Below are 19490 nucleotides of genomic sequence, written 5' to 3'. Positions count from 1 at the left end.
GCTTCCATTTGTCTTCTGTCCAAGCCACTAGGCCCAGAAGTGAATAAGCCTTTGTAATCCAAAGTATTCACTGTGGATTCTAAGATCAAGAGTCAGACTCTTCCAAAAATTTACCAGAGGTCAGGTCTCAGGACTCACTGGAGAAAGCCATTTTGAAGACCTATCTTTTTTTTGGGAAAATGTGTCATGACATACTTAGGCTAAAAGCCAGACAAGCTACTTCTTGTCCAAGCCCATGGTTGAAGAAATCTTCCAACTGCTAAATAGGAGCATAAGGACAAGTGTCTTAAGCTATGTGCCATGAACCCAAGACTCTAGTTCTTCTAATTAGCTTAGAAGCTCTAGAAGGTCACTTCACCACTGACCCCAGTGCCACCAACTTTCAGATATTAGCAATGTTATTCTTAAGTCTCAAGGTGGTCGTGATACTCAAATGGAACCATGTACTCCAAAGTTCTTTGAGAAGTATGTACCTTCACATCAATGTTAATCAGATTTTCTTCTTCTTTGGTGTAAGGATCACCTTTGAATGGGGTCCTCTAGGCTCAACATTCTGTCATTTGACAAGTATTTGTTCCACAGTCTGATGCCCTCAACCACATGCTAACCACAACTGAGCAAAAATGTGACAGAGATGAAGGAAACAACTATGTGGATACCTAAAGGAGGAGCATTCTGTGAAAAGGCCCTAGGATAGGAGTGTACCTTATATTTATTTAAGGAGTACCTAGGAGGCCAGTGTGGCAGGAACAGAGTGAATGTGGGGAAAGTAATAACAGGTGAGGTGAGTTTATGTTGTGTCTTGTCAGCCTTGAGTTTGAGTAAGATGGAGAATGTTTGGAAAACAGGAATATTTCTTGGAGTCAACAGGTGCCAAAGACTTACTTTCTCACTTATTAGCTATGTGATACTGAGAGCCTCACTTGTCTCATCTGCAAGATGGGCAAGACCATGAGCATTCTGCTGGACTGTTCCCTCCCCTTCCTCCCAACTCTTCATACCTTGATTGCTTGAGAAATGGCAGCTGCAGCATTGGCTTCTTTTTCATCTGCCTGCACTAGAAGCTTCTTGGCATCGGCTTCTTTGGTCTCTTCTTCAATCTTCACCATCATCTTATCTGTTTCCTCAGAGGTTTGGATGAGTTGAGGTTGAAGAGCAGTCAGTTCTACTTGCATGACTGCCACCTAGCAAGGAGACAGGGTTAGCTGTGTCAATGCAAAAAATGGGAAGTTGGCAAGAGTTGAACTGATTCTCCAATCTATGAGATGTGCAGAAATATGGACTAATGATTTTGACCTGGTACTTGTTATGTATTTGTTGGCTGCTGGTTATTTCTTTGATCATTGCTTAGTTATTGAGTTCATGCTAGGTGTTGCAACGAGCTCTGTGCCAAGCACTAGAAATATATTCTAATGTTGAGTGCAGGAGAGAAAAACCAAAATCAAGTTTAAAAAACTTTTTTTAGGGCTGGGAATATGGCTCAAGTGATAGAGGGCATGCCTAGCAACCATAAGGCCCTGAGTTCACACCCCAGTACACACATACATACACCAAAAAAAAAAAACAAACCAAAAAAAAAACCAAGAAGACAGCTCCCATCAGACAATGAATCTCCCCATCTTAAGCTTGAACTTCCTGCATCCAGAACTGTGAGAAATAAAGGCTTGTTTTTGAAACCACCTAAGTTATAGCACTTGTTATACAGCTTGTACTGAAACAAGCAGTCTAATGCCCTCTAAAACATTCCTGCAAGTTTTTTTCCAGTCTTGGTTTGAACATCTCTAATGATGGGGGGCCCAGCACCTCTCAAAGGATTGTCTTTTTTTTTTTGGTGGGACTGGGGTTTGAATTCAGGAATTCACACTTGCAAAGCAGGCACCCTACCACTTGAGTTATACCTCCAGTACATTTTGTTCTGGTTATTTTGGAAAAAATGGTGGTCTTATGAACTATTTGCCCAGGCTGGCTTTGAACCTCGATCCTCCTTATCTCAGCCTCTAAGTAGCTAGAATTATAGGCATGAGCCACTGGTGTCCAGCAGATCGTGCTTTTTGTTGTTTGTTTGCTCTTTGTTTGTTTTTTTTTTTAATGGGACTTGGGGTTGAATTCAGGGCAAGATTGTGCCATTTTTAAGACAACTAAACTCATTAGATTTTTTCTGATGAGGAGCTGGAATTTCCCCATGCTGTTTTCACCTACTTGTGCCAATTCCACCTTCTAAGGCAGTTCAGATACATGATCAGATTTTAAGTATTTGAAGAAAGTTGTTATGTTCTTGTACCCATTACCCACAGTCTGCCTGTGTGGGAGCCAGAACACAACACTCTGCCCTAGTTAGCACCATGGGCCCTGGAGTCAAGCATGTCTAAGTGTCAGTTTTGGTCTACCCACTTGCAGGCTGTGACCATGTCCTCTCTGTGCCATGGTTTCTTCATGTGTAATGGAGATAACAGGGCTTTTCTCATGCACAGCTCCAGGCATGTAGTCGGTCTTAAGGGATGCTAACTGGCACTGCCATACCTTTTCTGATCTAGACTGTTTTGTGTCCCTTTTCTGCTCCTCAAATAACAAGGTTTACTCACCCTTATCTGGACAGACTCTAGTTTGACATTTCTATAAAAGTCAGTAACTCTACTTGGACCTAGCACTCCCAGAAGCAGAGCAATGGAATCCTCCCTGATGTTCTCTCCCATACCTCTGGTGTAGTGTTAGTGGATTTGCTGTACATAGCAACAACATTTAGGCCATTTTTATTGGTACCAAAAAATCCATCCCTGAATATAGCTCTAATTTTAGATGGTTTGTCAAGTGGCTCCAAGCACAAATCAATGAGTAACTCAGAGACCAGGCGCTTTGCTAAGGGCTATACTTGTGTCAGCTCATTTGTTCTTGATAATAGCCCTATGCGGTAAAAACTATTATTATTTCCTTTTCACAGAAGAGGAAACTGAGGCTCAGAGAGGTCATACAATATGTTCAGGTTTTACAGCTAGTAGGTTGTACAACTGAAATTTTAGTACAGGCCCAACATACAATGCCCTGTCTTATCTTGCCTAAACAAGGATGCATAAAGTGAGGCACAAAATTTAAGGCACCAAAATAGTACTTAAGATAAATACTACTTTATTTCAATAGTTTAAGGAATCAAAATTAGTGCAAAAAATCCAGATGATCAAGATATCAAAATCTCAAACACAGGATTGCACAGGGCCAGGATTAAAATAAGGAAAGTGATGTGAGCCCTGCAAATGTAGGTCAGCTCCTGTCTTTATTTAGCACTTTTTCTTTTTTTAATGTGGTAGTGGGGTTTCAACTCTGGGTTTCACACTTATTAGACAGGCACTCTACCACTTGAGCCATATCCCAGCGTTGATGCCTTTTTAAATTCTGCACTTCATCACATGCACTGCATCAAGGCCTCTGTCCCTGTTCTATTTGGGAAGTGCTCACTTGTGAAGATGCAAAGTCGAGCTTCTGCAAACCCGTCAGGTAGCGGTTTCTCATCATGTCCACCTCTTGCCTCTTGCTATTCAGGAGTGCCTTGAAGGTTAAGATCAGTTCAAGATAGGAGGTGGGAGTTACATAATTGTGTCTGCGAAGTGTGTTGTAATAATCGAGTGACAGCTTCTTCACGCTCTCCTGAAAATATTTGCACATAGAGACAACCCTGCCAAGGATACCAACATGGTTAGGCAGGCCCCAACTTACTGCTGAGAGATCCAGCACAATTTGGTAACAGATACAAGAGCCTCAGATGGCATATATACTACTTATGGCTCACTATGGTCCAACAGGTCAACAGAGTGGAGTAGAAAGGAAGTGGGAAGTGAATACTCTTACCAGAAAGATCTCTGATCCCTCTGGTGAGCTACCAGGGCTTATGCCAGACTTTCTAACCATTGACAGTCTGAAGAAGCCTCCTGACTTTGCAGAATTTCATAATCCTATTATATTTTGTCTATTACATTATTTAAAATAAATGCTTTAAGTGCACAAAATAAGGTAATACTGCTTTAAATGTACAAAATAAAATAGACAAGGATTATCAAGGAAATCAACTATATTGAAACAACTTTTCAAAATGTTTTTAAAGCCAAATTTGCAATATAGTAATACATGTGATTCTTTAATGATGCATTAAATCAGGGGCCAGCAAACTTTTTCTGGAAAGAGTCAGATAATAAATATTGTAGTGTTTTGGGGTCACATAGCATCTGTCACAACTGCTAAACTCTGCTATTGAAGTGTAAAATCAGCCACAGACATGTAAATGAATTAGCATAGCTATGTTTGAATAAAACTTTATTGACAAAAACAGGCTATGAATTGAACTTGGCTCATGGACCACAGTTTGCCAACCACAGTATTAAATAATGAAATTGGGCAGCAAGTCTAAAAACCACCATGCTTTTGAAGGAAGTGATACATGGATGTATCTGTAATGACTGAATGAGATTGTTGCCTATATTCATCACAGAAAGAATGTAAAAGATGAGTAGGATGTCAGTGAAAATGGAAATGTAATTTATCATCATTTATATTTATGGACCTACTGGACTCTATTCACAAGCAAGCTTGTGGATCCATGTTAAGGGTTTTCTGATCTAGAGGATGAAGTTCAAAATTCTCATTTTGAATTTCTTCAAATTCTTGGTACTCTGACCTTTGTCTATTTCATTTTTCACTCATTCATTTAACAAGTGGTAATTAAACCTACTACATACCAGGCCTTGCTAGACACTATGGGCATAGAAGCAAACATGGTGACTGAGTTCCGCCTTCATGGAGCACACAGTGTGGATGACATTCTTATCATTCCCCTTACTCTAGCCAAAATTAAGTGCTTTCAGGGAGAGGGTATATCTGTTCTTTAGGCCTAAAAGAATAAGTTTTTTTCAGCCTCACAAGAACAAGTTTTCACCCCCTTGGCAGCAATATAATTCTCATTGACAATGCATGGTCTAAGACTATTGAAATAAGTATATTATTATATGTAGATCCTCATAGCTATGACAACCGTACATCTCCAGGATGAGTCTGAACAATGAAATTTTATTATTTCAGAATAGGTACTTTATTAAAATATCTAACTAAATGTGACTTGATTTAAAAGCATAAGACTTTTTGACATGTAAATTGAGAAATCTTAGAAACAACAAAAACAGATTTTTTAGCTTGGAATATTCAGGGTACTAAAATGCAGCTAAAGCTTACTCTGTTCGAATGTTGTCATCAAGTTCCACATCCTCTAGAAATTTGTTGGCCACCAACTCCAGGGCATCTGTGGGCCAGGACTGGAACCAATCGATGGTACAGCAATTGATCAGCGAAGGGAACATCCGCAGGCGGTTTCTGAAGGCATCTCCAATTGGACTCATGGCTTTGAAAAGTAGGTTTTGTTAATTCCCTTCCTCCAAGGCAGGGAGATGAAAGGGGGGAAGGCAGGAAGGTAGAAATTCCTAAGGATTCCAGTAGGGTAAAGCAGGGGGTGGAGGGGTGTCATGCTTCTTGTTGGAACTCCAGCAAGGGCATAATTGTGAGTAGTCATAATGAGGGCCTGGAAAGCATGGGGGAATCATGGAATGCTTTCACATAACTTTGTGATGGGATCTCAATGTATTCAGACTAGTCTCCCATGTACACTATTGTACCATCTGGATCCTTTGGGTCCCTTAGTCAAATTGGCTAGAACTGCTGTATCTGTACTGACTCAGATATAAGGGAGCCATGGATTTCCCATACAGAGTTACTTAAAGAAGTTGCTATCGGCTTGTTTTTGACCTCATTTCCATTTAACCAGAAATGTTGGATTATACATCCTAAATTCCATTCATTATTTACTTAGACCCAGTGTGATAGGAGGAACCATGATGCATAGGTGTAAGAGGTTTGAAGAACATAGGTTTGAAGAACATATGAATGCACAGGTTTGAAGAACAGAGGGGAAGCACTTTGTTTGAGAGGAGGTTAGAGAAGATGCAGGGGATAGTCTGGCAGGTGGCCTTTTAAGATCACAGGTCCTTATCCTAATGAAAAACAATGTTAAGTGTTTTAATTTGTGTTTTTGTGTGTACATGTATACACACAATCATATTTGGAATACATGAAAAAAAAATCATTCTGGCTCAATGGAATAAAGATGGACAAGAGCAGAGAAAGAACAGTTAAAAAGGTACAGAGATGAACTGTGGATGAGATGATAGCAGGTGGTGGAGAGAGAGAAAAGAGGGGAGTTATGAGAGGCAGTGAGGAGGTAACAATCAACCAGTCTTGGTAATGAGAAAGAAATATTAAATTCAACTCCCAGGTTTCTGGATTGATTAGGGGTGTCATTCATAGAGAACAGCACAGGTGTTCTGTGCAAGAGTAATGTGCTAAAGTACACTCTTTCTCAGAGGAGATTTCTCTTTTGTTCGAAGAGAGTAGAATAGGTTTAAAGTAATTGTTCAGGGGAAGAGTGGGAAAAGTTGCCATAGGAATTACAAATCCTGATCACTGGCTGCTGCACTGGTGGATCAACTTTGGTACTATTGAAGGGGATGGGGCTTAGGGTACTAAGAAGACCCCTAAAACACCGAGAGGAAAAAGAGCAGATTGAGTTTACTTCTTCTCACCAAGCACAATGTGAAGGTTCTTTTTCACCCTCTCAATAAAGAAGTTGTACATAGAAAGAGGAGTGACTTCAAACTTCTCTCCTTCTGTCCTGGCTGCTGATTGCATCTTTTCCACAATGTCAGCCTTCTCATCAGCTGGAAAGATATTGGGCACATCGCCTGTGTTCAGAAGCATGTTGATGTCCTCAACAAATGACTCATCCTTGATCTGGTTATCAGCAAAGAGGAACACAGTACTCTTGATGGCCACCCCAGCCTGCAGCATGATCTTCTTCAGGTCCTCCCGCCAGTCATTGCCTGTGTAATTCTTTGTGATTTCAATCTGGTATAGCTCATATGAGTTCATGAATGTAGATAGTTTGGTGGCACTCTGCCGCCCACTGCCCCCAATGCCTACCAGAAGCAAGTGGCCTTTGTTCTGCTTCAGGACTCTGCAGATTCTGGAGATGTGCTCAATGGCAAATTTAAACATGACCAAAGACATGGGGGCCTTACTGATGTTGTTGAATTCTTCCAGGTAGTAATCCATAACCACTGTGAGCTGTTTCAGATCAGTGATCTCATCATAGATTTTCTGGTCACTTCCTGGCTTGAAGAAATCCCCAAAGAAGAGGCTACGGATGTTATCATCAGCTATCTTTCCATCGGGTGACAAGTGGATGAGCACCTGTGAAAAAGATAAGTGTCAGCTGGGCACTCAGCCCAACCATAGTAGCTGTGAGTGGTGTGGAGGGAGTAGAGATATGCTGGTTCTTTCAAGTCATGGTTAATCAGTAGTTTTTTTCCTAACATGATATATAGATCTGCTGGTTGAAAACACAACAACAAAAGAACATTAAGGAAAGTGTGAAAAGGAACATCGGTCTATTTACCAGGTAGATACACATTGGTGGTCAGATTATAAGGCCCCCAGAGAAGACAGCTATGCTTGCTCCTTCACCACAGAGAGGTACAGGCACTACCCCTGGTCCCTACTCTGTAGGGTAGGAGTTCTTTAGATGTTTCTCTACCTGACATTAGGACCTGGCAATTGGCCTCTGGGTGTAACATAGAATAGTCTCTTTTTTTTTTGGAGAAACCACAGCTTCTTAGCAATGGAGGTAGAACAAGATGATGCAAATAGATAAGATTTAAATCACTTTCCTTATATCAAAGTGGAAAAGAGAAAATACTCACGAATGCAAGACCATGATAATCTTTCACTTGGGCTTTATAAGAACCTCAAAATATGAAAACTCATATTTTTTTCAACTTCAAATGAATTAACTCTAAAATGCATTTTAAGCTAATTATTAGTAAATAACATTATATATTAACCACTTTTTTTTGAGACATGGTTTCACTACATAGTCCAAGCTGGCCTCAAAGATTCTCTTGTCCCTACCTACCAAGTGCTAAGATTTAGGCATGTGTCACCATGCCAGGCTTATTAACCACTTTGAATGTATTCAAACTTATATGCCACTATAAAAGTGAAACAAAATTAGGTCAAGTAAAATATCACCAAATCAAATGACTAGTTGACATAAGATCCAGAAAGCAGAGTGGTAAGTCTCTATTGGGAATAGAACCTGGCATCTGAGACTAACATGATCAAATACCGGGACCATTTCTGGGATCAACTGATCCTAGAAGCTGGCTTACCTTCTCCAGAGTCTGCTTAAAGCAATTGGAGGTGGTTTCCTTCACCATATTGAAGAAGACCTGTCTGTCTTCCTGGTCAATCAGACGGTCATAAAAGACTCGATAAACTTCATGAATCCAAAGCCGGATAAATTTTTCCACATCCTAAAAATCCAGAATTAATTATTTGAATGAAGGTGGTGCCTGAAATGGTGGTTCTCAAGAAATAACTAAGTCCTTGGGTTGAGGTGAAGCATAAAGGAGGCAATGCTGGGCACGATGCCAGCATAGACTAAGTACTGAAGAAAAGCTAGATATCACTATCATCATACATCCAAGGATATCGATGAATGATCAGGGTAATAGACAAGATAGCAGCTGACCTGCAGGTGGGTGTGAGGGCATAGCAGTACCCCCTGGATCACCCGGGAGAAGTCCCGCAGGTTAAAGACGTAATGTGACTTGGAAGGAGTTGGCAGGAAGTTCTCCACTGCAGCTCTATAAATAGTCTTGGTAGCTTGAACCAGCATCTTCCCATACCTTGTGAGAAAGAGGAAGATAGACCAGTCAAGAAGGGGACAAAACTGAGGACCCCCAGACCAATACCCAGGAAGATAAAGGAACCTCTTACCTTAAGAAGTTAATATCAAATCCTTTCCTGAAGTGCCAGTCAGCAATAGAACTGAAAATCTTAGTTAAAATGTCATCCTCAAAGGCATTGATGGAAATGATACTCAGATGACGAGTAAATCGTCCTGGAATATACACACACACTTGTGTTTTCACATACACTTCTTAGACCTTGTGACTTTGGGATATAGGAAAGTTGGTTTTCCCTCTGCCTTCATGTTCTATAGCTATGCTGTCTAATGTGTAAGCCTTTAGCATATGTTGCTATTTAAACTTAAATTCATTAGTATTAAGTAACCTTAAAAATTAATTTCCTCAGTCTCAGTAGCCACATTTCAAGTGCTCAAGAGCCAAGTGTGGCTAGTGGCTACTGTATTCATCAGTATAGATATAAACTATCTCCATGATCAAAGAAGTTATGACAGTGCTAGCCTGGTGCACAAGATAATTTTTAAAAGATAAAAGCAATAATGACCATTGAAAGTAATCAAATAAGTCAGAAATAGTTTTGTCGAAAGTATCTCCTTTATTGACTTACCTCCCCCTTCCCAAAGTAACCCTATCATACTATTCTTAACTCTGTTAGATGTTCCATCACTACTTTTGCTTTTTCCTGCACATGTGCAGATAATTTGCAGGTTTTCTAACTGGGTTGTTCCTACTACTACCCATTTGTATTTTGCAATTTGTGAGAAAAACCTGTAAGCTAACTTGTTGTAACTGTTCCTTCTAGGTTTTTATTTTGCTAATAAGTTGCTCTGTATATGTGGGGATTTGGGAAGAGTCAAAACTTGGGAATATCATTGTTGCTGTCATTCCCCATATACCATCTACACACATAGACATTTTATATATATGTGTGTGTGTGTATGTGTGTATATATATATATATATATATATATATGTACACACACTAACATGCAGGTTTTGCTTTTTAAAAAAGTAAAGGAATGGCATTTTAAATATTGTTGATCTGTGACCATTTTGATGACAGGGATAAAAACAATATTTAATGTATATTTATGTTTGCCAAACCATGTTCTCAGTCACCGTACTATATTGCCTTAAGCCTCAGTTTCCCATCTTAGTCCTGACAGCTGGCAATTAATCAGCTAAGCTGTTGGTTCTCTGTTGAATTTTAATTTCATTAAAAATCAACATCAGATATGATTACTCCATGACTGTGATAGAATATTATAGAAAGAAGATTACTCTGCCAACCATGAAAATTACCGAACTTCCTCCTTCACAGCTAACATGAGTGACTCAGCTTCTTTACCAAGTGAAAACTCTAGCTGTTCTTCATTCCGCCTGACTCCCGGATAAAAATTTCTAAGTTACTTGCTCATCAGATTGTACCTACTCCCTGAGAGCACCCATTCCAGAGCTGATCCCTGTTCCCTTACTTCTCAAATCACCCAACAAAGCCCATCTGACTCCCTCTCACCAGGCAGTCCCACAACTGTGCATGGAATACAGACACCTTGGCTGTAGCAACTAATATACCTAATTTCACTTGACTACCGAGTATTCCTGGCAGTCTTTGGGCACTGAGTTTTATTATACAGGTTTTTCAAAGATTGTATTTGTGGCATACCTTGAAAACTGTCCATTTCTGTGTCCTGGAAACAGATAATCCCTTTTGAGCAGCTCAATCTTAAACAGAGAAAACTAATGTACCAGGTTCCCTGCCTCTCACTGGTGAGAGAAGTGTTGAATTTATGGATTCTAGGATCTTTAAATACTGCTGTATTCAAACCAACCACAAAGGCACCCCTCAACTCTATACTTGAAATGGAATGTGATGGCTTGGGTACCCAGATGAGTTCATCCTGTCCATTTTCCTTATTTTGCAGATGAGAAAGCTGAGTGACAGAGGAGAGACTTTTCCAAGGTCAAAGAATCCAAGTCTGAAAGTGATATGAAGATTCTTTTTTTTTTGCAGTACTGGGGTTTGAACTCAGGGTCTACACCTTGATCCACTCCACCAGCCCTTTTTTTGTGAATGGTTTTTTGAGATAGGATCTCATGAACTATTTGCCCAGGCTGGCTTCAAACTGTGATCCCTCTCATCTCTGCCTCCTGAGTAGCTAGGATTGCAGGTGTGAGCCACCAGCACCTGGCTGATATGAAGATTCTTAACCAGGAATGTTTAGCAGAGTTAAAGTGCAGAAACCTGAGGACATAGATGGATCAAATTGCACCTGAAGATATACTTCCACATTGTTAAATGATGAGAAGAGAATTCTATTTATTTACTTATTGATTTAATTGCTAATTTACTATCATTATAAAATATTACTATTGCTTAGGCCACTTTGGGTTAGGTGCTCTGTCTTTTAAAACCTGAAGAATGCACACAAAAGGTGATTGTCATACACCACATTGATCTCAGACCTATCCTTCTGCCTGGGTCACATGCTGGCCACCCTGAACTCTCTTCTTTATATGGCACTCTCTATTTCTCTAGCACCAAGCCCAAAACTCCTCACACCCTCCTGTCGTATTCCTATTCTTTTTCATACAACATGGCGTCTGGAACTAACCTAAGTCTCTCCAGTTGTACCCTAAACACACTTTGCTCCACAATCTCTCAGGAGAGAGTACCCTGCATCAATCTTTCATTCATGATGGCCAGCTCTACTGGGGAGGGGGTAAAGGAATAAGCTCTCTCTCTCTTTCTCACATACCAGTAATGTCATTCCTTCCTCCCCCAGGGGGGCCCATGGCTGTCACAAGCAGCACATCCGTAATGTCCAGCCTGGTCGTGTCTTTCTTGTCAAACCAGTAACCATGGTCAATCCATTGTCTCAGAAGCTCGATTGGGGGCTGGGCCCCATACACCTCTTTAGCTGGCATGTTGAGGTCATCTGCGGAAAGAAGCCACAGCCACTCTCTATAAGTTGGTGGGATCCTCACAGGAGGTGACAGGTGAGTATTTCTTCCAGGGGGATTCTGTGCTCAGTTGTCCCATCTCTATCTAGGCAGAGCTTAGTCATGGATATCCTGGCCAGATGGGAAGGGGTTTTCCTGGGTTCTGGGCTTTCCTGCCTTATTGAGATCTCTGCTCACTGTGGTTTTGTTTAGGATGCATAGATTGGCATCAGAAACAGGCATTTATTTTTTCCTACTTCCTTCAACCAAAATATACTAATTGTCTACTGTGAGTAAGAGAACTTGTTAATTGCTGAAGATGTGACAGCAAGGAGCCAGCCAACCATTTTTGGTTGTTTGTTGTTGTTATTGTTGTTGTTGTTTTTCAGAAGGAGTCTTACTAAGTTTCTGAGGCTTATCTCGAGCACCACAGGCCAATGTTTTTGGTGATACTAGGGATTGGCCCAGGGCCTCACATATGGTAAGCATATGCTTTGCCACTGAGTTACAACCCCAACCCCTAACAGGGCATTTAATTTGACCCACAGGTAATACTGAACTCCACTGAGAGCAAGGCTTTGAACTAGGGTTTTTGTTGAGCAAAACCAAATGGCAAAGATTGATGATGGGCTTCCTTTAGGGCAGGGATGACACTGCCCTCTGTAGCATATGGCTCAGTCCTGACACATAAAGGCATGCAATAAAATTGAGACTCTTAATTTTTCTTCAGCGAACATTGATAGAGTGCCCACTTTGTATCAGGTAACATTTTAGAAGATTTAAATATTTATTACATCTAATCCAAATAACAACTTTAAAGGAAGAAGTATAACCTCTAATTTAAAAGTGAGGAATTTACTCTTTAGTCTAGGAGGTTAAGACACACTATACCTAGGGGTTAAAAAGAATATTCGAGGGCTAACAGAGTTGCTCAGGAGGTAAGAGTGCCCATCTAGCAAGTGTGAGGCCCTGAGTTCAAGCCCCAGTGCCACCAAAAAAAAAAAAAAGAGTATTTGAACTCAGATGTGCTTAGTTGCAAAGCTTAAGCACAAAAATAGAGAGGAAAGCCAGGATGGAGGAAAGGGAGGAAAAGAAAGGAAAAAATAAAACAAAATAGGATCCATGCTTTTAAGCAACTGACATTAGTTGGCAAGGATAAAAATACATGTAATGTTTACTATTGGGCCATTATGAAAATTCTCCGAGTTATCGGATAGTGGGAAATAGAATGTTTGACCCCAGAATTTTCTAGATGTTTGACCCTAAAGAGGGGATTTAACCTTCTGGGGCTTCAATCAATGGATTAATAAAATCAGGATGATTAATAATCTCATGGGGTTCTGAGACTCAAAGGAAAAAATGAAGTGCTTTGTAAAAAAGGTAAGGTTCTGAGAAAATTCAATGTTCTTATTTCACAAATATTTATTTAGCAGCTACTAGGTTCCTTCCTTTACTGATAATATACTTATCTGATGGAAAAACAGAATAAAGGGCTGCTCAAAGTATCTGTTGCTTTTAGAGATGTCAGAGGGCAAATGCCATGGTCCCTTTCTAAAACTATTGCTTACTGGAAGGAAGGGAGGGTGGGAAGAAGGAAGGAAGGAAGGAAAAAAGGAAAGAAGCAAAAAAAATGAAGACAGGAAGGAGAAAGGGAAAAAGGAGAGGAGAAAAGGGAGGGAAGGGATCCTAAATTATATTAAACAGAAATATTTTATTTCCTAGAGAGACTAAGGAAAGCTCTGGTTTGCTGAAGCTTGGGGTAGAAGAAAGCTGGTTGTGATCAGACCTAGGTCCAATGTCTTACCTACAAACACCACTGCTTTCTTCCCCATAGGAGGACCAAAAAGTCCCTTCCGCCGGCGATCCAGCTTGGACATGATGATATCCTGTGTCTGATTGGCTGAAGTTCTGGCAGAGAAATTGATGAAGTTGGGCTGGTAGATGTTTTTGGGAAGGCTGAGAAGAAAGTTGTTGGTGATGGCTGATTTGCCAGTACCTGTGGGGCCCACGAACAGCACTGGAATCTCATGGTCCAGGTAGGTTTTCAAGAAGAAGGACTGCCGGGCAGTCTCCATTGTGGGGATGATGAGTTCTGAGACCTGTACCACAAAGATACAGAAAAATCTTGGCCCTGGACCCAGTGGGATGGATCTTGCCATTCAAGGAACCTGGGTTCAAATTCTAGCTCCAGCTGGCAGAAAGGATCAAGAGTTAAGAGCGCCTACCTTGTAAGCCCTGAGGTCCTGAGTTCAAGCCTCAGTAACCACCCCCCCAAAAAAGGAGGGTAATCAAATTCTATCTCCATTCCTTGCCATCTTTATGACTATGAGTGAGTATTTAACCTCTGCAGAGGCCTCAGTTTCTTCATCTGTAAAATTTTGAATACTAAATGGCACCTAATACACAGAGTTGGTTTGAGATTAAATGAGACCATGCATGTAAAGGTAAGCAATATTGTCTCTGTTTTGAAGATGAGGAAACAGAGGTCCAGAACCCATCTGCAGTTATCCCAAGTAACAAAATAAGTATGTGGAAAGCAGGAATTTGAATCTCAGCTTGTACAATTCTAAAGTCTGTATTCTTTTTTTTTTAAAAACATTATAATAATAATCAGTCCATAGCTGCTATCTCTGTGACTATTGCTTTGAACCAACATGTCTGTCTTGTTTCAAGCAAGAGCCATCTTCCACATTCCATTTATACTGTTTGACACAGAAGGTTTAGGTTTGTTATGGTTTGGATCCTGAAGGGTCTCTCAAAACTCATGTGCTGAAAGCTTGGCCTCCAAATCTTCAGAGGTGGAACTTTGGGGATAACTTAGGCTCTGAGCTAATCCATGGATTCATAATTTAATAGGTTACTAGGAGGTGGTGGAAACTCAGGAGATGGGACTAAGTTGGAGGGAGTGGAATGGGCTATTGGGGGTGTGCATTTGAGGGCTGTCCTTCTTTGCTTGCTCTCTCTGCTTCTTGGCTGCCATGAGGTGACCAGTTTTTCTCTGCCATGATCTTCTGCCAGAATGTTATATCTCACCACAGGCCCAGAAATGATGGGGCTAAGTGACCACAGACTGAAACTTCTGAAATCATGAGCCAAAGTAAATCTTTCCTCTTTTAAGTTGACTTTCTCAGGTACTTTCGACAATGACAGAAAGGTAACCTAAGTTGTGACCCTGGACCTTTACTCCCCATGCTTGTTGCTGATCCACTTTTCTTAACCCTCAGATCCTTGGTACTAAAACACATACCCATCTAATTAATCCCTTGCCTTTTTCAATATGGAGGTTGCACATAATTCTCCTTGGTCTTCAGCTCCTAACTGGACTCTGAGGGCTCGGTCTTGGCCTCCTGGAATCCCTATTACTTTAGCTACATCTGACCTTAGCTTGGCTTCTCAGAGCCAACCATTTGGTCACATCTAGTCCCTCCACAGGGGTAATAATATGAATATCATATGTGGAAATCTCCTTGTATCATGTCTAGGCTGAAAATGATTCACAAACTTGAGGCTGTTGTGTTGTACAACTCTAGAAAGTACCATTCACACCATGATTCATGCAAATGGTGCACCTAAAAGCCAAAGTGTGCAGATGGTGCCACCTGAGTCTGTGCAACTTGGAGACAAAGGCTTTTCCTGGGAGTAATTTCACTAAAGGAAAAGAAGCAGACGGGGTCAGGTAACTGAAGTGAAGAGAGAATGAACGGGTCTATAATGAGGGTTAACAGAACTATGATGTCTTCTTTCCTATATTAGCTCCTGAAGTCTTCCCCATAACCTTCTGAGGCAGGTAAGTAACAATGCAAGTGAAAAAACTGAGGCTCCAAGAAAGCTGGCTAACTTGGTGAAAGCCATTGAGCCACTAAGTGATGCTCAATGCACAGCCACATTGAAGATGCCTATTTTGCAATCAAGCATGGGAATTTAAGAAAAGTTGGGTTTCATAGAGTTTTATTTTCAGTAACTAGGTCAACTGTTTGACAAGGGAAGAATTCCCAGCAGAACTGCAGATATTTTCTACATTGGACTCTTAGCTGTATGAATTCAGCAAGATTTCAAATCCTCGGGGGTCAGGTGACTAAACTGTTTAAGGAGATTTAAAGTTTATGACCTCAGTGCTGAAAGTTTCTTTATAGTACTCAGCTCCCCAGGGTATGCCCCAAAGGCAATGTGCATTCACCCCTGCCTCACACATGCTCACACATGCAGCTGTGGTCCTGCCTAGTGTCTGACTTGGTTGTCAACATTCCCACTTTCCTATCCACTATCTACCACCCCACCCAGGACCTGAAAGATCTGCAGCCACCCCAGAAAGATAGGTTATGTCGACTAGACTCTACTAACAAAGGCATAAAAGTGCATATCCTCACAAAATTTCCACAGGACTAGAATGAGCAGGAGTTATTGGTGAATTATCCCAAAAATGTATTAATCAGAACCTGTGTTTCTTTTTTTTATTGTTTTATTATTCATATGTGCATATAAGGCTTGGGTCTTTTCTCACCCCTGCCCCCACCCCCTCCCTTACCACCCACTCTGCCCCAGAACCTGTGTTTCTGAGTTCTGATGAAGAAATCTTTTCCTGAGGATTTTTTTGCTTAGATGAGCAAGAAGTGGATTGACGCCTAGTATTATTGATAATGACAATAATCAGAACAGCAACAAACATTGATCTAACCCCTATTATGTGCGATATGCTCATATGTATGGCCTTTGATTACTGGATCAACCTTCAAGTGTTTTTTTCTTCCATTTTAAGGTTGAATAAAGTGAGGCAAAGAGTATGGAGGCTGAGTAAGGAATCTGGGTCTCTCCGATTCTCAAGTTCATGCTTTTGAAAGTTTGATTGAGCTAATTTTTTAAATCTTTTCCTAAAGAAAGCTCTTAAAAATGCTCACATGGAACTGTTAATTCCTTCATCTGGGAAGGTATTTGAGAAATTCTGGAAACAAACTACAGTTCAGTGGCTAATCCTGCTCTTTTACCTTTGCACCAGCAGGGATATTTTCTTCCTCTTTGGTGATATACTCTGTCCACACATCCCAATATCCACTACCTTGTTTGATGAAATAAAAATCATAGATGCTTCCTGTACACAAAGAAATAGGACATTAGCATACCAAGGATTGACATTTCATATTTGAGGTATTTGACTCTCTCAGCTATAGGCATCTAAAATATGTAACAACCAGTCTTGGCATAATTGTGCTGAAACTTACATGCCGCTGGTAACTGTACAAACTGGAGTAGCACTTAAAGAGTAACAACTTGATTCTTTGCATTAAGCATTAAAATGATAAGTGCTGATTATATAAATTATTAAATGATTCTTAATAACAAGAACAGCAACTATTGAAAAAGAACAAAAAGATAATAAATTATTCCAAATAACTTTGTGGGGGGGTACTGGGATTTGAACTCAGGGTTTTATGCTTGCTAAGCAGGTGCTCTATCACTTAAGCCACACATCTAGCCCCCAGAAATAACTTTTTTTTTCTTTTATTATTCATATGTGCATACAAGGCTTGGTTCATTTCTCCCCCCTGCCCCCACCTCCTCCCTTACCACCCACTCCGCCCCCTCCCTCTACCCCCCACTCCCTCAATACCCAGCAGAAACTATTTTGCCCTTATTTCTAATTTAGTTGTAGAGAGAGTATAAGCAATAATAGGAAGGAACAAGGGTTTTTGCTGGTTGAGATAAGGATAGCTATACAGGGCATTGACTCACATTGATTTCCTGTGCGTGGGTGTTACCTTCTAGGTTAATTCTTTTTGATCTAATCTTTTCTCTAGTTCCTGGTCCCCTTTTCCTATTGGCCTCAGTTGCTTTTAAGGTATCTGCTTTAGTTTCTCTGCGTTAAGGGCAACAAATGCTAGCTAATTTTTTATGGCAATTCTTCCATTCCTCTTCCTAGGTACACTAACATATTGAAGACAGAAGGACGCATAGATGAGAGAAAGAATTTTGTAAGAATGGGATCATCTGACATATACTATTTTTAAATAAAGACGTTAAATTTGATTTTTCTTAATTCTAGCAGAAGAAAAGAAAACTGCAATGAAACAAAAGACCCTGTTGGATTTTAGATACATCATTGTTCACTATAAAGATACTCGTTTTTAGCCAGGTGCCGGTGGCTCACATCTATAATCCTAGCTATTCAGGAGGCAGAGATTAGGAGGTCAGCCCTGACAAAATGTAAGTGAGACCCTTTCTCAAAAATACCCAACAAGAGCTGGCAGAGTGGCTTAAATGACAGAGTACCTACCTAGCAAGTGTGAGGCCCTGAGTTCAATCCCCAGTACTGTCAAACAAACAAACAAAAGATATTGGTTCCTAAAACAAACTTCTTACTTAAAAAATAATTCAAGTCTTTAAGGACTCAAAGTCATTATGCTTTTTTGTTTATTAAATTTGGTGGTACTGAGGTTTAGAACTCAGGACTTCACAGTTGCTAGGCGGGTGCTCTACCACTTGAGCCATGTCACCATACATTTTATTCTGGTTATTTTGGAGACAGGGTCTCCCTTTTTGCCCATGTCAGCCTGGACTTTGATACTATTTTATGTTTCCCACTGTAGCTGGAATGATGGACATGCAGCACCATACCTGGCTTTTTTCATTGAGATGGGGTATCACAAATTTTTTTTGCCTTGGCTGGCCTCAACCAGGATCCTACTGATCTGGGCCTCTCACATAGCTTGGCATGGCAGGTGCATGCCACCATGCCCAGCTATTGGTTGAGATGGGGTTTCTCGAACAATTTGCCCAGAACCATGATCCTTCCCAATTTCAGCCTCCCAAGTAGCTAGGATTATAGGCATGAGCCACTTGCACTTGGCTCATTATGTTTTTAAAAATCATTTAAACTAATTTTATTATTGTATTTTAAACATTTTATTGTGAAAATTTAAAATACAAAATTAAGAGCATTGTATAATAAACCATGATACATATTCCTTCCTACCTCCCTTCCTTTTTCTCTCCTTCCCTCCCTTCCTTTCTTCCTCTTTCCTGCGCCTCCTCTCCTTCTTCCCTTTTCTCTCCCTTTCTTTTTTTTTCTCTCCTTCCCTTCCCTTCTTTTTTCTTTGTCTCGGATATTTTAAAGCAAATCCTGACATCACATCATTTCACTTGTGATTTAATTTTAGATCATTTTTGCTGATTCCTTTCTTTGATTTTGACCATACTGAGGTCTGAACTCTCACACTTGCTAGGCAGGCACTCTACCACTTAGGCCACATTTCCAGCCCTGTTTTGCTTTAGTTGTTTTTCAGATACAATCTTATGCTTTTTTGCCTGGGGCCAGTCTCAGACTACAATCCTCCTACCTATGCCTCCTATGTAGCTGAGACCACAGATGCATACCACCATGCCTGTCTTGTTGGTTGAGATGGGTCTTGCTAACTTTTTGCCTGTACTGGCTTCATACTATGATCTTTCTGATCCTCCTCCTGAATAGCTGAGATTTTTGGATGTGTACCACCATGCCAAGACCTTGATTATTTCTTAAGCTATTAGGTGGTTCACTCTCACTTTTCCTTCCACCTCCCCTTCTCTGGCTCCTTTCATTATCAATCAATGATGATATATAACTACCTTTGTCAAGATTTATAATGTTCATTATATAAACCTTAATGTTCATTTTGTTCTGCAACCATAATTCTCCCATTCCTTAGTCTGAGGACCATACAGTATTTAAATATTTCAGCACTCAGACTTCGGCCTTTTAACACAGAACATTTAAGAG

General features: G+C 40.4%; 1 protein-coding gene across 2 annotated transcripts in view; it reads right to left on the bottom strand.

Annotated features, from left to right (window-relative positions):
• The window catches only part of Dnah3 (dynein axonemal heavy chain 3), a 201749-nt gene that overhangs the window by 35677 nt on the left and 146582 nt on the right, over nucleotides 1–19490 (bottom strand). For both annotated transcript variants that reach the window (XM_074059600.1, XM_074059601.1), the window contains exons 41-50: nucleotides 16723–16826; nucleotides 13545–13839; nucleotides 11557–11736; nucleotides 8869–8992; nucleotides 8621–8777; nucleotides 8259–8402; nucleotides 6615–7281; nucleotides 5215–5380; nucleotides 3451–3667; nucleotides 1002–1184 (exon numbers count right to left, since the gene is read on the bottom strand). In XM_074059600.1, the coding sequence (XP_073915701.1) occupies nucleotides 1002–1184; nucleotides 3451–3667; nucleotides 5215–5380; nucleotides 6615–7281; nucleotides 8259–8402; nucleotides 8621–8777; nucleotides 8869–8992; nucleotides 11557–11736; nucleotides 13545–13839; nucleotides 16723–16826 (2237 nt within the window). The remainder of the gene's footprint in view (nucleotides 1–1001; nucleotides 1185–3450; nucleotides 3668–5214; nucleotides 5381–6614; nucleotides 7282–8258; nucleotides 8403–8620; nucleotides 8778–8868; nucleotides 8993–11556; nucleotides 11737–13544; nucleotides 13840–16722; nucleotides 16827–19490) is intronic.

The sequence above is a fragment of the Castor canadensis genome, chromosome 17 (genome assembly GCF_047511655.1).
Source record: "Castor canadensis chromosome 17, mCasCan1.hap1v2, whole genome shotgun sequence".
Lineage (NCBI taxonomy): Eukaryota > Metazoa > Chordata > Mammalia > Rodentia > Castoridae > Castor > Castor canadensis.
This window is presented reverse-complemented; position numbering and strand designations above follow the sequence as displayed.